Source organism: Eleutherodactylus coqui, chromosome 1 (assembly GCF_035609145.1).
Source record: "Eleutherodactylus coqui strain aEleCoq1 chromosome 1, aEleCoq1.hap1, whole genome shotgun sequence".
NCBI classification, from domain to species: Eukaryota; Metazoa; Chordata; class Amphibia; order Anura; family Eleutherodactylidae; genus Eleutherodactylus; species Eleutherodactylus coqui.
This window is the reverse complement of record NC_089837.1, coordinates 241,943,027-241,957,875: the sequence shown is the minus strand read 5'-3', so window position 1 is coordinate 241,957,875 and position 14,849 is coordinate 241,943,027. Positions and strand designations below refer to the sequence as shown.

At 46.7% G+C, this 14,849-nt stretch overlaps 1 protein-coding gene across 1 annotated transcript in view; it reads right to left on the bottom strand.

Moving 5' to 3' along the window:
• The window catches only part of NT5DC1 (5'-nucleotidase domain containing 1), a 371,328-nt gene extending 357,567 nt beyond the window's left edge, over positions 1–13,761 (bottom strand). The window contains exons 1-4 of the mRNA XM_066607265.1: positions 13,513–13,761; positions 8,283–8,374; positions 4,206–4,277; positions 3,094–3,203 (exon numbers count right to left, since the gene is read on the bottom strand). Of these exons, the coding sequence (XP_066463362.1) occupies positions 3,094–3,203; positions 4,206–4,277; positions 8,283–8,374; positions 13,513–13,605 (367 nt within the window). The 5' untranslated portion in view covers positions 13,606–13,761. The remainder of the gene's footprint in view (positions 1–3,093; positions 3,204–4,205; positions 4,278–8,282; positions 8,375–13,512) is intronic.
• Positions 13,762–14,849: the final 1,088 nt, after the last annotated feature.

Sequence of the window (14,849 nt, the reverse complement as noted above, 5' to 3'; positions counted from 1 at the left end):
TGGCTTCCAGTAAGTGATATGTGCTATGCAACGAATTCAACATATACATTTAACATACGTTGTTGACCATAGGAAATAGCAACCTAAAACAAAAAGCATCCATTAAACAGATGCCATTAGAAAATGTGGGTGTTGAATGCCCCTGCTGTTCACACATCGTGAAAATGTGAAGTTATTATAGTAACAGAAAAGTGGATGACATTTTACCAAATCTTATCCACACAAAGTTTAAAATAATTGCTGTAGATTTTAAATCCAGTTTATCAATTTCTGCTGTGGATTATCACTTCTTACAGTGAGTGGGGTTCAAATCCGCAGCAAAAACTGTGTGAAACCTGCATGTAGCACATGTGGATTTTGCTGCTGTTAAGTAAAAAAGTTTCCTGTGCAGAAAATACATCCTGTGTGGATGTACCCTTAGCACCCTGTTAACACCACAAAAAACAAAAGTAAGACAGCACATTTGTAACACATACATCATGGAAGGCTATTGAAAAGCTCATGACATATCTGTTAAATGGCTGCCTGTGATGAATGCCATATAGCAGTTTAATGGATAGGTTTTTTACCATATGCCTCTGGATGGAAAGGCACAGTCTGCTGAGCTATTCCAGACAGAAAATATATGGTATTCCTGGCTGATAATGGACAGAGGCCGAAATTGCATCCTTCTGGTGAATGGGGGCCTGTGGATCCGTTTAACATGTCCACCACAAGCTTTCCTGGAATATATGTCAAACAGATCCCAAAACCGAACTGTGCATATAGCATTAACTACATGTAGTAATACCTCAAAATCTGAGCTATATATTTATGTTAGTTCTTTTTGTGTAATACAATATTTTATTTAAAAATCACAAACCATTCAGAGAAAAATATGAAATAACAGTAGACATGGAAGTACACAGTCATAGCACTTACATATAAAAATTAATTTAATTGGAACCATATTACATAGTCATTATTGGAAAAGCATAAGCTAAATAAGTTGAGAAACATGACTTTCTGAGAACTGTTAAAGCTGTTTAGCTTTTCCTTAAAGTACATGTTTTATCCTGAAAACTACAGACATACTGCAGTAGCACAAAGAAGCACTTGACGTAGTCACAAAGGTTTAGGAAACTTGACTGACTTTAGCGCCATCTGCTGTTGAATACATAAACTTCACCAAAATGAAATCACTTGATAAGTCCACACAGGACTGCTGTTTTTGGTCACCTTACCTCCCTAAAGGCCTCATTCAGACGAGCGCTGTTTTAGTGAACTATAGCAGCAAGGAAAGATTGTGACTATCAAACTACTAACGACCACTTGTCTGTAGTATGTGAGTGAGTGCATCTCATGCTTCACCCCGTGGTGACGCCATCGAAGGTCCTACAACATATATAAAAGACATAGTCTGACCGACAGAAGCGCAACACAGTTAGGGCTCTTGTAAAGGGAGGACAAAAATAACACACTGAGAATACAACTAAGCCGTTCTTATCTCAGAAGACACAACTCGGCAGTCCTGACAGAAGACACTGATCCACCACCACCACCACAGAGATCCGGTGGGCTAAAGGACTTGTGGTGATGTCACTGCTGTGGGAGGAGCCAAGCTGTGTGTCTTTTGTGGTAATCAAGCTACTGTGAGTGTGAGGTGCCACCAGAAATACTGGGACTATAATGTCCTAATAATTACTAGTAGAGATGTAAAGATCGTGTGAACGGGCTACTTCCAGCTACTTGAAGTAGCCTGTTCCACGATCCGAGGTGCAGGCTGTGTGCTTTCAAGGCTCCCATAGGAGTGTATGGAAAGCATGCAGCAAAGATAGGACAGGTCCTATCTTTGCATGCACCCCAGAGCCGACATTTAAGTTTGCACTCACATGTCCTATCTTTTGTTAGATGCGCTGATTCAGCGTGCTTAACATTCTCTCATGTGAACGCTTCTAAAGGAACCTATTAGAAGCGCGTTCTGTGCACTGCTAACAGCGCGAAAACAGCGCTCGTCTGAATGAGACCTCAAAGTGCAATCCAAAATCTAATGCAGCCCAAAATGTTACCAATACAGCTCCATCTATGAAAAAATAAAAATGTTATGGGTCTGAGAATATGGCAACAAAAAGCATTTTTTTTATTTTGTAAAATAGCAAAATATAACCATGTAAGGCTGTTGTAGTCATATTCATACTGACCCCGCACACTAACATTACATGTCATTTATACCAAACAACACACTCTGTAACAACAAAAGTCCCCAAAAATCTGAAAAAATGATGTTCAATATATTAGATTACTACTCCTTCTTTTTATGCATTGTGAAAATGTATAACTATTTTATTAATAATATCTTTAAAAACCTTTGTGGAATGTTAACCCCTTAGTGATTGCCAATAGGCTTTTTTTTGCGGCAGTCACTGAGAGGTCTTATTTTGATGCATACGCCTTTTCACAGCACATCACAATAAGGGCTCTTTCACACAGGCGTGACAATTTTCGGCTGTCTGTGTCACGGCCACAGCGCAGCTGAAAATCTTGTGAATGGGCGCTAACACTCCCGTTTTAAAGCAGCAAAATCCACATGTGCTACACGCTGCTAAACTCCCTCCCGCCTCCCTTCTCCGGCAACTATCATAGGCTCCCACAGGAGTCTATGGGAGCAGCCACTGTATTCTGGCCATGAAGCTTATTCCTGACCTATCTTTCCTGGCCGACGCAAAAGCTTTTACACCGCGGGAGTATGCCCACCTGAACTGATGCATTGTAAACCAATGCATCAGATGGGCAGTGTATATTGGCTGGGCGTAAAAGTGTGGCCGATACACGTTTTGGTCATGATTTAATATATCTGATATATAATTTTCAAACTATGTGTAGATGTATTTAATGCATCTAAATATATATAAAAAGTATACTTTTCTGATTGATCAGTTTAATGCAACCCTGAAAAGAATTTAATATCTCTCCTTTTTAGTACACATTTAGAAAAGGGGTTGTGCTGAAAGTAAAAAGTAAGAGAGGCTGAGGAGCCAATGGGTATTACTAGGTAGCACCAAGTCGAACAAAACACAAGTCTATGTAGGGGGTCATAACGGGGAAATGCCATACCTGATCGTGCATATGTTCCATTGATTGTTTTAAAATGTTTCCACTCCCTTTTTTCACCGTAAACATCTTCAATCATATCCGCTGTCATTGGTCTGGTACCATGGCATGCTCTGTTAAGCGAAGAAAAAGAGTTTGAGCTGTTATGAGCTTGAAGAAGTAGTCTGTATCTAGTGACTCTTCAACTGTTGTGACATTACAACTCGTATTATTAAAAACATAACTGCTGGGGACCCTCAGGACGCAGACAGTAACTCCAACCTCTTTGAAATGTACTTCTATTGTATTGTACTTCTCTTCCATTACAGTTAGATAAGTAATTATGCACTACATTTGGTTTGTAAAGTGACTGTTCTATCATTACAACCACTTTCCAAATGATCTATTGGGGCTAGAAATACTCTTCTGTGTCATACTTGATGAGATGGGAGAACTGGAGCATCATTACTTCACAATCTGTAAGTGAGAAAGCGAAGATCTGCCTAGCTAGCCAAATCATCTAAATCCCCAACCCTATTGATCAAGTGGGGAACAGGAGTTTCAGCCAGATCTTCTTCAAATCTAGTAGTACCTGCCTGATCTTTAGGTGTATGGTCTGGAGAAGTCACATTTGGCTATCTCCAAAAAACACCCGCAAAGGTCTCCTGCTTTGCCCTTTACTGGTTCAACCCTTTAAGGACATGACTTAATATGGTACTTAAATGGGCACTAACTTTTCACACAAATTATACTTATCTAATAGCCTGTCTGTGTATCATCAATCAAAATATTTTTATTTTACCACTGAAAATCAAGTTTGAAGTAGCTGCTATTAAGGATCTCCCTTTCAGTGCCTTTGCAATCCACTGCCAGTTGTTACGCATTTGACAACACGGACTTTAGGACACTGCTACTTACTACATGCTGCATAGGGACAGAAATTCAGCTTTAACACCAGATGCAGGGTGCTTACAAATATTACAGGCTGAATTATCTGGAAAACTCATCCAGCAAAAACTACTGTAGGTTTGTGGCTCACAAAATATGTAGCTGCTCCAAATATGTAGCAAAAAAAATCACTTTCATGTACTTAAAAATTGCCTAAGAGGTGAAAAAGATATTAATGTGGAGGATACCTGAGGATAGTTCCATCTGCAGCAAGTTTAAGAAAGTTTCCTTCTTCCAAATCCAGCACCAAGCCTTTGGAGCTAAAACAATCAGCAGAAAAATGTGTTATGAAACAATGGCCAAAGCTTACCTTCAGTTATTTCAGTCTACTCGCTCAATTTGACAGTTTGAGTCAGCAGAATTTCTTCTTTTAACTGCTGTAGCCGCTTTTTGGTATTTTAGTTTAGAGCTAAAGCCACACACAAAGTCAAGTATCAAACAAAAAGCCGCTAGTGGCTTGGTCACAGATTTTTAAGTGACTCGATTTATGTCCATGGACAGAGATTTTTAAAAGGGTTTTTTGGTTTCATACAAGTAAAGTTTAACCACTGTACAATAAAAAGTAATACAACTTTCTAATATGCTTTGAAGAAAACTATTAATACTGACGCATGCCCTGTTGATGAATCTGTGTAAAGCGAGACACACAGCTCCAGTGTCAGATAAAATGTCAGAGGCTTTCAATGTATCTGTGCACTTTAATAATGTTCTGCTGGGTTCAGAAATCAAACTTTAAGATTAGATTGAGATCATCTTTAAAAATGTTGACATGAACTAAAACTAATGAAGAGGCTCATGTTCTTCCTGGTGAGGCTCTGGAAGTCAGCCGCTGATGGTGAGAGTTGGAGACAACCCACTTGACACATTGAGAGTACTGCGAGCTAAACCTAATAAAACACTGTCTAGGCAAAGGGAGGAATGGAAAAAAACAGGAATAGAGTCCGCAAGGCCAAGACTTTATCCAGACACAGGTCCTCTTTAGAAAATGTTAGAGACAGAAAGAAAAGTATATTAGAAAGTAACGAAGCCTAACCTTTCTGAATGTTCATGACCTTCACAGATAAGCTTTGCTTTTATGGTATAAACATACATAAGGAGTGTGTAGTACATCATGCACCTCTGCATTTAATATTTACAATGGAAGAGGTTTTTATACGTACAATAGTCTAAAGCCTTTCAACAAGCTCTCATGTACAAGGCGCTGGTGTTCCAGTGTCCAAGTACTTCCATGTACTGGATTATTGAAGAAACCTGTGACGTCAGTACCTTTTTAAGGCCTTTGTATATATATATACATGTAATACTTTTTTAAGAAAACAAGCAACAAATGGACTCATGTCATACTCCATATAAGAGAAGGACAAGTTTAAACTGTTTGAATAACTGAAAAACAAATCCAAGCGTATATTGCTAGGCTATGTTCCTTCAATTCTTTTATAGATTTATTGAACGATTCTGTCAAAAAGAAAGGATACTTTCCATTTCACATCAGTGAAAACAGATTTGAACCTAGAACCGCAGCACTGCAAGGCAACAGTGCTAACCACTGAGCCACCAAACTTCTCTTTGTCTTCCTTCTTTAAAGTTCATCATCCTTGAGATACAAACTTAGGACCCCAGCACTGCAAAGCAACAGTACTAATGACTGAGCCGTATTCATTGAACAAGCCCTGCCACCACATCCTCAGGGAAGCACAAAAACCTCCTATGCTACTCAGGAAACAAAACTGGAAATAAAAAAAGATTGCTTTCCAGTTTCATCAGTCTCCCAATCACTACAATGCAATAAAAAACAGAAACAAAAATGCAAGTCTTTAGTTTTGTTCTAGCGTAAAAAATGGAATGTAGATGGAAGATACAGAAGCAAATTTAAACTGAAGCTCTTCAGTTTCAATACATTTCTATGGGCTGCAGAACTGAAACAATTACTTTTTTGTTTTGCTGTTCCCATGATGGAAAAGCAAACGGAAATGAAAACGCTTTGGTGAAAAGTTCCTTACATAGCCATATGTTTAATGAAGACTATATGTATGCCAAATGTTTATCAGGTAGGCATCTACCTAGAATAATATACCGTATATACCGGCGTATAAGACGACTTTTGAACCCCGAAAAATCTGCTCTGAAGTCGGGGGTCGTCTTATGCGCCGGTAATACAAAAAAAAAAAAGTGTAAAAAAAAAAAAATTCATTACTCACCTCCCCCGGTGTTCTGTCGCGCTCCGGCAGGATGTCGCTCGCTCCTCGTCCCCGGCGCAGCAGTGCTTTCTGAATGCGGGGCTTGAAATCCCCGCTTCCAGAAAGCTAATACACACGCCGGCAGCCATGACAGCATTGAATGGCTGTGATTGGCTGAAGGCGCACGTGTTAGCAATCACACCCATTCAATGATGTCATTGAATAGTGTGATTGGCTGAAGCCACGTGTGTTTTAGCCAATCACAGCCATTCAATGCTGTCATGGCTGCCGGCGTGTGTATTAGCTTTCTGGAAGCGGGGATTTCAAGCCCCGCATTCAGAAAGCACTGCTGCGCCGGGGACGAGGAGCGAGCGACATCCTGCCGGAGCGCGACAGAACACCGGGGGAGGTGAGTAATGAATTTTTTTTTTTTCTCCACTGTATACCGGCGTATAAGGTGAAAGTTGGGGGGTCGTCTTATACGCCCCGTCGCCTTATACGCCGGTATATACGGTAGGTTACTAATTAAGGTAAAAGAAAATCTATATTCTGCATTATATGTTTTTTTTTAACAATGAACATAAATGGCAGAGATATCTGAGATATCTTGCAGATTTATGGTTTTATCTTGGAGAAAAAGATAAGGCTCAACTGTAGAGGCGAGTCTCACTAAGGCCTCCCTCACACAGGAGTTTGCAGAAACGCAGCGTTTACTGCCATTTCAGCAGTGTGGTCATGCATTTTAGCCAATCACAGCCAGCCCTGAATGCACCAATCACAGCCATTCATTGAATAGCTGTGATTGGTGCATCAAAAGCCAGCTCTGATTGAGGGAGCCAGCTGACACTCAGCAGCCTAAGCCAATCAGAGCAATCTCTTGCTGGAGGCGGGGATTTCAATTCCTGTCACTAGCAATAGATGCTTTGTCGGTTATGACAGCGCCCGGCAGCCTGCACAGAGCTACAGAGAGCGGTGGCGAGGACCCAGACGGCACCTGCTAGGGAAGTATTGGGTTTTTTTTTGGTTGTGCAGCTAGAGCTTTTGTTTAATGCTGCTAAAAACATGGTACCAAGTTGTGCCACATTTTCTGCAGCACTGAAACCGCTGCCTATTCATTTCAATGGGCAATGCAAAGCTGAAAACAGGCAAAGATAGAACATGCATCGCTGTCAAAGCGCAGCATTGAAGACACTTGTGTGAGCAGCCCTATTAAAATGAATGGGCGCGTTGTATAGTGGTTAGCACAGCGCTAAACACTGTACAAAAACATCCATGTGAGGGAGGCCTTAGATCGTGCTCACAGAGGATTCCAGTTCTGAGCCGGGCCGGTGATCCTATATACGGCAGTATAATGTACAGCGCATAACTGCATACTCACACAGGCGCTCATGCGCAGTACACCTTTTTTTGTCTGTTTATATTTCCAGTGCCATCGCTTGGCAAAGATGTGGATACCCACAGGCCATACGTAATGGGCTGCGGGTATATCTGTGAACATAGAGAACAATGATATCTCCTGCAGCTGTCAATTTGTTCTTTTATCCTTTATATAAAAGTGTATAAAACCCTTTTAATTACTGACAGCCAACTTCCTCTTTCAAGCTAGTTTAAAGGGAATCTGTCACCTACTGTGCTAAGCTTATGAGCTTCAAAGTAGGTGACCTGTGGAGTCTGGGGATGTAAGTTTTAGATTTACCTTCCAGTTCGTTCCCCCCCAATGTGAGCGCCGAAAGCCGCCACTGAATGCTTTGAGCGGCGCTGCTAAGACGTCTGCCTGTTCTAATTTTATAATGGCACACTGATCCCCATATCACAATGATCAATGCATTCAGCAGCGGCTTTCAGCGCTCACATCGGGGGAATGACGGGGAAGGTACCGTAAGTATAACACTTACATTCCGGGACTAAGCGGGTCACCTACTTTCAGCCCATTAGCTTAACTTATAGGGCTTAAGGTAAGTGACAGACTACTTTTAAAGACAAATTGTTGCATCAGAACAATAAAAACAAGAAATGCAAGAAGTACAACACTAGAAAGAGAGCAAACAGAATATATTTCAATTTGGTTATCATAAATAAGAGGATTACCAGAAATCCCACTCTTCAGCTGTAACTGATAGCAAATCTTCCTTATAACCTTTTTCAGCCACCAGATACTGAGCAAAGCTGTCATAAATTAACTGTTAAAGACAAAAGAAGAAAAAACATATTGTAATTACAGATTGATCAGGTCTAGAGAAACCCTCCTCTACTGTACAGCGCTCTTGATCAGTGATTCCTAACCGGGTGCCCAGGCTGCCAATCACTCAGCCGACATTAAAATACATGAAAGGGCTTGTTTACACAGGTGTAAGCACATTTCGATCACGCAAATACGACGTGTGTTTAAACAACCGGAAATTGCCAACGCCTGCATTTTTGGCTGCTCCACTACTGCCCCCATATTCTTTTAAAATATATTACTGACCTGTAGTAGGATTGTGCAGTTGCATATCAGTATTTGCAGATGATACAAATCTATGTTAAGTAATTAACACAAGAGAGGACGAAAGGCGGTTACAAATGGTTTTCGATAAGCCGGGCTTGGGCAGAAAAGTGGCAAATGAGATTTAATACTGATAAATGTAAGGTTCTGCACATGGGCAGGGGAAATACATGACACCATTACACACTAAAGGGGAAACCACTGGGAAACACTGACATGGAAAAGGACTTGGGGGATTTTAGTACCAATGTATTGTGCAGTCCATACACGTGTATAGGGCCTCAAACTGCGTACGTACACAGAGAAAAAGAGCGTGCTGTGATTTATTTCTCTTACGTATCAATACGCAGTGTCCACACACCAGTGTAAATGGAGCAGTGAAAGTCCATTGGCTTTCATTGACTCCATTTACCGAGTATCAAATGTCCATGCAACACAGGCAAGATACATGGTGAAAACACGGTCATGGACATGAGGCCTTAACTGTAAGTTTAACTGGAGCAACCAGTGTCAGGCAGCTGCTGCCAAGGCAAATAGGCTCATGAGGGGGTACTGGTGTATCTTGACGCCACCGGAAGCTATAGGTTTGACAGGGCTTGGATGCAGGGACGCCCCTGTCCCACCCCTAGTGTCTGATAGGCTGACGTGTCAAAGGTCCTAGCAGCACACTGTGTATACAGATTAGGCTGCCATGGACGGTTAGGGTTAGGGCTTATTTTCCTTGTAGGCCTACATTATTAATTGCCAATACTTGCATGTTACGAGGGAGCCGGGAGCAGCAGCAGCGGAGACCCATCAGCAGCGTCGGGGTGCGACGTGCCACAGGAGGGAGCCGGGAGCAGCAGCAGAGGAGACCCATCAGCAGCTGCCGACCGGGACGCACCACAGGAGGGAGACGGGAGCTGCAGCAGCAGCGCAGAAGGGACACGGAGACTTATTGCAGCAGCTGTGAGATTCAGTGAGGACCTTCAGGGGAGCGATTCAAGCAGCCAATTGGGTAGAGGGGGCGTCACTCTTGTCTCCACCAGTACTTCCTGGTGGCATCAAGATACACCAGTACCCTCATGACGTGCATCAAAAGTGGTATATGGGCACAGGGTGAGAACATGGTCCTTCCTCTTTACAAATCACTGGTCCGATCACATGTGGAATATTGTGTACAGTTTTGGGCAGCGGTACTCAAGAAGGACCTATCCGAGCTTGAACGAGTGCAAAGATGGCTAACTAAAGTAATAAATGGAGTGGATGGACTACAATACCTAGAGAGGCTATCAAAATTGGGGTTATGTAGTTTAGATAAAAAATGGCTGAGGGGTGACCCAATAACTATGTATAAATATATTGGGGGACAATACAGAGATCTCTCCCATCATCTTTTTATACCCAGGACTGTGATTGTAACAAGAGGGCATTCTCTACCGCTAGAGGAAAGGTTTCTGCCCAATATAGAAGGGGGTTCTTTACTGTTAGAGCAGTGACACTATGGAACTCTCTGCCTGAGCATGTAGTGATGGCAAATTCGATAAAAGAGTTCAGGAGAGGCCTGGACACCTTTCTTGAGTGTAACAATACTATATGATATAATCATTAATTACTTCAGAAGAGTCAGTGATCCAGGGATTATTCGATTGTCAGATTTTTTTTTTCCCTTAAATGGGGAAAATTGTCTTCTACCCCATTGGGGATTTTTGCCTTCCTCTGGATCAACATTGGGGGGTAATAGGCTGAACTGGATAGACATGTGTCTTTTTTTGCCCTTACATACTATGTTAAGCCTCATTCATATGAGTGCTGTTTTTGAGCAATAGAGGCGCGTGAAAAGAGTGCTTCTATAAGAACCAATGGTTCACATGAAGCATTCACATGACGAAACTTTTTAGACGCGTTAAATACTTGCACCTGCCAAAGATAGGACATAAGTGGCTACAATGCTCGCATCTAAGGTCCGTGCTGCGAGAAAGGATGGAACATGCACTATGTTAAGTGCTCGCCAGCAGGAGTTTCCATTGACTTCTACGGGAGCAGGAGTTTATGGAAACTCCTGCACTGGCAATAGATTCCCAGCTGCTTACAGCAGGACATTTAAAATCTTATGCCCAGAAGCAGCTTTTAAATGTCCCACTGCAAACTCCTGTTAGTCTCCACGGGTAAAGGGGAATCCCCAAGGGTTCCCTTAATCCCTGCGGGGACTAACAGGACTTTACAACGGGACATTTAAAATGTGCTTCTGGGCAGCTCGCTTTAAATGTCCTGCTGTAAGTGGTAGGGAATTCCTCCAGAGCCCCTGCTAGGGGGATGAGTGGGGCAGTAGGGGACTCCCTCCACCTCTCTACTTAAAGGATTTCCGTATAGCAGAGAGAGAGGGGGGAGGTGTTAAAGGGGTTGTCCCGCGAAAGCAAGTGGGGTTATACACTTCTGTATGGCCATATTAATGCACTTTGTAATATACATCGTGCATTATATATGAGCCATACAGAAGTTATTCACTTACCTGCTCCGTTGCTAGCGTCCTCGTCTCCATGGTGCCGTCTAATTTCAGCGTCTAATCGCCCGATTAGACGCGCTTGCGCAGTTCGGTCTTCTCCCTTCTGAATGGGGCCGCTCGTGCCGGAGAGCTGCTCCTCGTAGCTCCGCCCCGTCACGTGTGCCGATTCCAGCCAATCAGGAGGCTGGAGTCGGCAATGGAACGCACAAAGCCCACGGTGCACAATGGGAGAAGACCTGTGGTCCACCGTGGGTGAAGATCCCGGCGGCCATCTTCGCAAGGTAAGTAAGAAGTCACCGGAGCGCGGGGATTCGGGTAAGTACTATCGTTTTGTTTTTTTTTTAAACCCCTGCATCGGGTTTGTCTCGCGCCGAACGAGGGGGGGGGCTATTGAAAAAAAAACAAACCCGTTTCGGCGCGGGACAACCCCTTTAAAGGGCTTCACCGAGAGTGTGGTGGTGGCCGGGAGGGGGGGGGGGGGCATATTAGCCTTTTACACCCCACCTCCACACCATTCACAACCTGATTGGTTGCTTGGATTTACTCATTCACAGTGATTAGTTATTTGGGTTGCCTGATTCACGGTGATTGGTTATTTGGTTTGGCTGATTCACGGTGATTGGTTGTTTAGGTTGGCTCGAGTAGAGGTGGGGTGTAAAAGGCTAATATGCGTGGGGGGGGGGTGTTTAGAGGGATCCGTCTGTAGCCCTGCCCCCTCTATCATTGCTATGGGGAATCCCTGTGAGAATCCCTATAGCCCTGCCCACTCTCTCTGCGCTATGGGGATACCTCTCAGGGGTCCCCAGAGCTGACAGAGAGACAGCGGATCTATGGATTAATCCCCCATAGCAGAGAGAGAGCAGGCCTATGGGTTAATCCCACATAGGAGGGAGAGACAGAGCAGGGCTATAGAGGATTAACCAATAGCAGGGAGAAAGCAGGGCTATAGGTTAATGCCCCATAGCAGGAAGAGACAGAGCGGGGCTATGGGTTAATCCCCCATAGCAGGGAGAAACAGAGTGGGGCTAAGGAGGATTAACCCATAGCAGAGAGAAAGTGCGGCTATGGGTTAATATCACATAGCAGAGAGAGACAAAGCAGGATTATGGAGGATTAACCCATAGCAGGGAGAAAGTGGGGCTATATGTTAATCCCACATAGCAGGGAGAGACAGAGCGGGGCTATGGAGGATTAACCCATAGCAAGAAGAAATCGGGGCTATGGGTTACTCCCCCATAGCAGGGAGAGGCAGAGCGGAGCTATAGGGTAAATCCCCCATAGCCCCCCTCTCTCTCTCCCTGCTATGGGGAAGTTCCGAAGCCCTGTGGGGGTTCTGCTCTCTCTCCTCCTGGAGCAGCTGCCCTCTCACGTGATTTCTAGCACAATATATGCACGATTTTTTTGCGCACCTATACTGCGCTAAAACTGTGCTCATGTGTTAGGCCGTAAACAGATGGGTGTGATTTTGCCCATTATACGGCTGTGATAATCATGGCCACATAACATAACACCATCATTCCCCACTCTGCTCCATGGCGGTGAGTGCGGCTGTGCGTACACCGTGGGGATCAGCCTTCAGATATACAGCGTTTGTGCGTATATGCATCGCAAATAAGCAGGTTTTCTGCGCACGTTGTGCACATTTCGACACGCCATTGATTTCACTGGACTCTTCAGTGCACACCACTAGGGTCATAAAGTCAGTGGGCTCTATGCAGTGCGTATTACAGATGCCAAATGTGTGCGTAATACGCTGCTCATATACGCCGGCGGGAACCTAACACACACCGTGAAACTAGTCCGGTTTTTACAGACCAAAACTGTGAATGAGCCCTTATTTGTACCCGGGTCATGCGCTGACACGCTCCGCAGTGCGCCAATGTGTTTTTGCCCTCACAGAGAGCCCAGTTACAGCATGCGTGGGACCTCATATGTACAGAGACTGTGGTGATGGCAGCACAGAACTGCGTCACCACAAACAGCATACCAACAATGAGGCCCTTTATTTCATGAACGCCCCGCACAGAGGTCACACAGAAGACGAGCGCCCCCTGCAGTCTACGGCCGCGGCTGACACCGTATACTCAGCTCATGGTGCTACCAGCGCCCACAGCAGTGCGCATGCCCGTACACACTACCGCGCGCTCACTTTGGCCTGTCTGCCTAGCAACTGCTAATTAACCCTTTGCTCGCTAAGTGCGGGAAGAAACGGGTGACAAGCGGCAACAGTGTGCAGCGTGCTCAGTCATATTGGTGCGGCGTCCGCCTACGGACGGGGCAGGGACAAGCTCCCGCGCTCCGGGTATACTGCGCACCTCCGGAGCCGCCGCCCTGCTGTGTGCGCTCACCTTGGTGGACTCCTGCAGCCGGTATCGGCACAGCGTGTGGTCCAGGTCGAAGCCTATGACATCGCAGTCCGAGAGGGAGAAGTGGTCGCTCATGTTTTGTCGGGGAAGTAGTGAGAGCCGCGTGAGAGGAGAGCGGTCCGCGGTGCAGCTCCCTGAGCCGGGCTCTGCTGCTCTCTACAAGCTCCGCCGCCCCTCACTGTTTCCCGCTACTTGTCCTGCTGCGGCTGGGCTGCGCCATCTACATCGGCTGCGGCTGGCCCCCTGCATGTGCAACAGCGCTGGCCCCCTGATGCATAGCAACTGCGCCTGGCCCCCTGCGTGCGTAGCGACTGCGCCTGGCCCCCTGCGTGCGTAGCGACTGCGCCTGGCCCCCTGCGTGCGTAGCGACTGCGCCTGGCCCCCTGCGTGCGTAGCGACTGCGCCTGGCCCCCTGCGTGCGTAGCGACTGCGGCTGGCCCCCTGCGTGCGTAGGGACTGCGGCTGGCCCCCTGCGTGCGTAGGGACTGCGGCTGGCCCCCTGCTTGCGTAGGGACTGCGGCTGGCCCCCTGCTTGCGTAGCGACTGCGGCTGGCCCCCTGCGTGCGTAGCGACTGCGGCTGGCCCCCTGCGTGCGTAGCGACTGCGGCTGGCCCCCTGCGTGCGTAGCGACTGCGCCTGGCCCCCTGCGTGCGTAGCGACTGCGCCTGGCCCCCTGCGTGCGTAGCGACTGCGCCTGGCCCCCTGCGTGCGTAGCGACTGCGCCTGGCCCCCTGCGTGCGTAGCGACTGCGCCTGGCCCCCTGCGTGCGTAGCGACTGCGGCTGGCCCCCTGCGTGCGTAGCGACTGCGCCTGGCCCCCTGCGTGCGTAGCGACTGCGGCTGGCCCCCTGCGTGCGTAGGGACTGCGGCTGGCCCCCTGCGTGCGTAGGGACTGCGGCTGGCCCCCTGCTTGCGTAGGGACTGCGGCTGGCCCCCTGCGTGCGTAGGGACTGCGGCTGGCCCCCTGCGTGCGTAGCGACTGCGGCTGGCCCCCTGCGTGCGTAGCGACTGCGGCTGGCCCCCTGCGTGCGTAGCGACTGCGGCTGGCCCCCTGCGTGCGTAGCGACTGCGGCTGGCCCCCTGCGTGCGTAGCGACTGCGCCTGGCCCCCTGCGTGCGTAGCGACTGCGGCTGGCCCCCTGCGTGCGTAGCGACTGCGGCTGGCCCCCTGCGTGCGTAGCGACTGCGGCTGGCCCCCTGCGTGCGTAGCGACTGCGGCTGGCCCCCTGCGTGCGTAGCGACTGCGGCTGGCCCCCTGCGTGCGTAGCGACTGCGGCTGGCCCCCTGCGTGCGTAGCGACTGCGGCTGGCCCCCTGCGTGC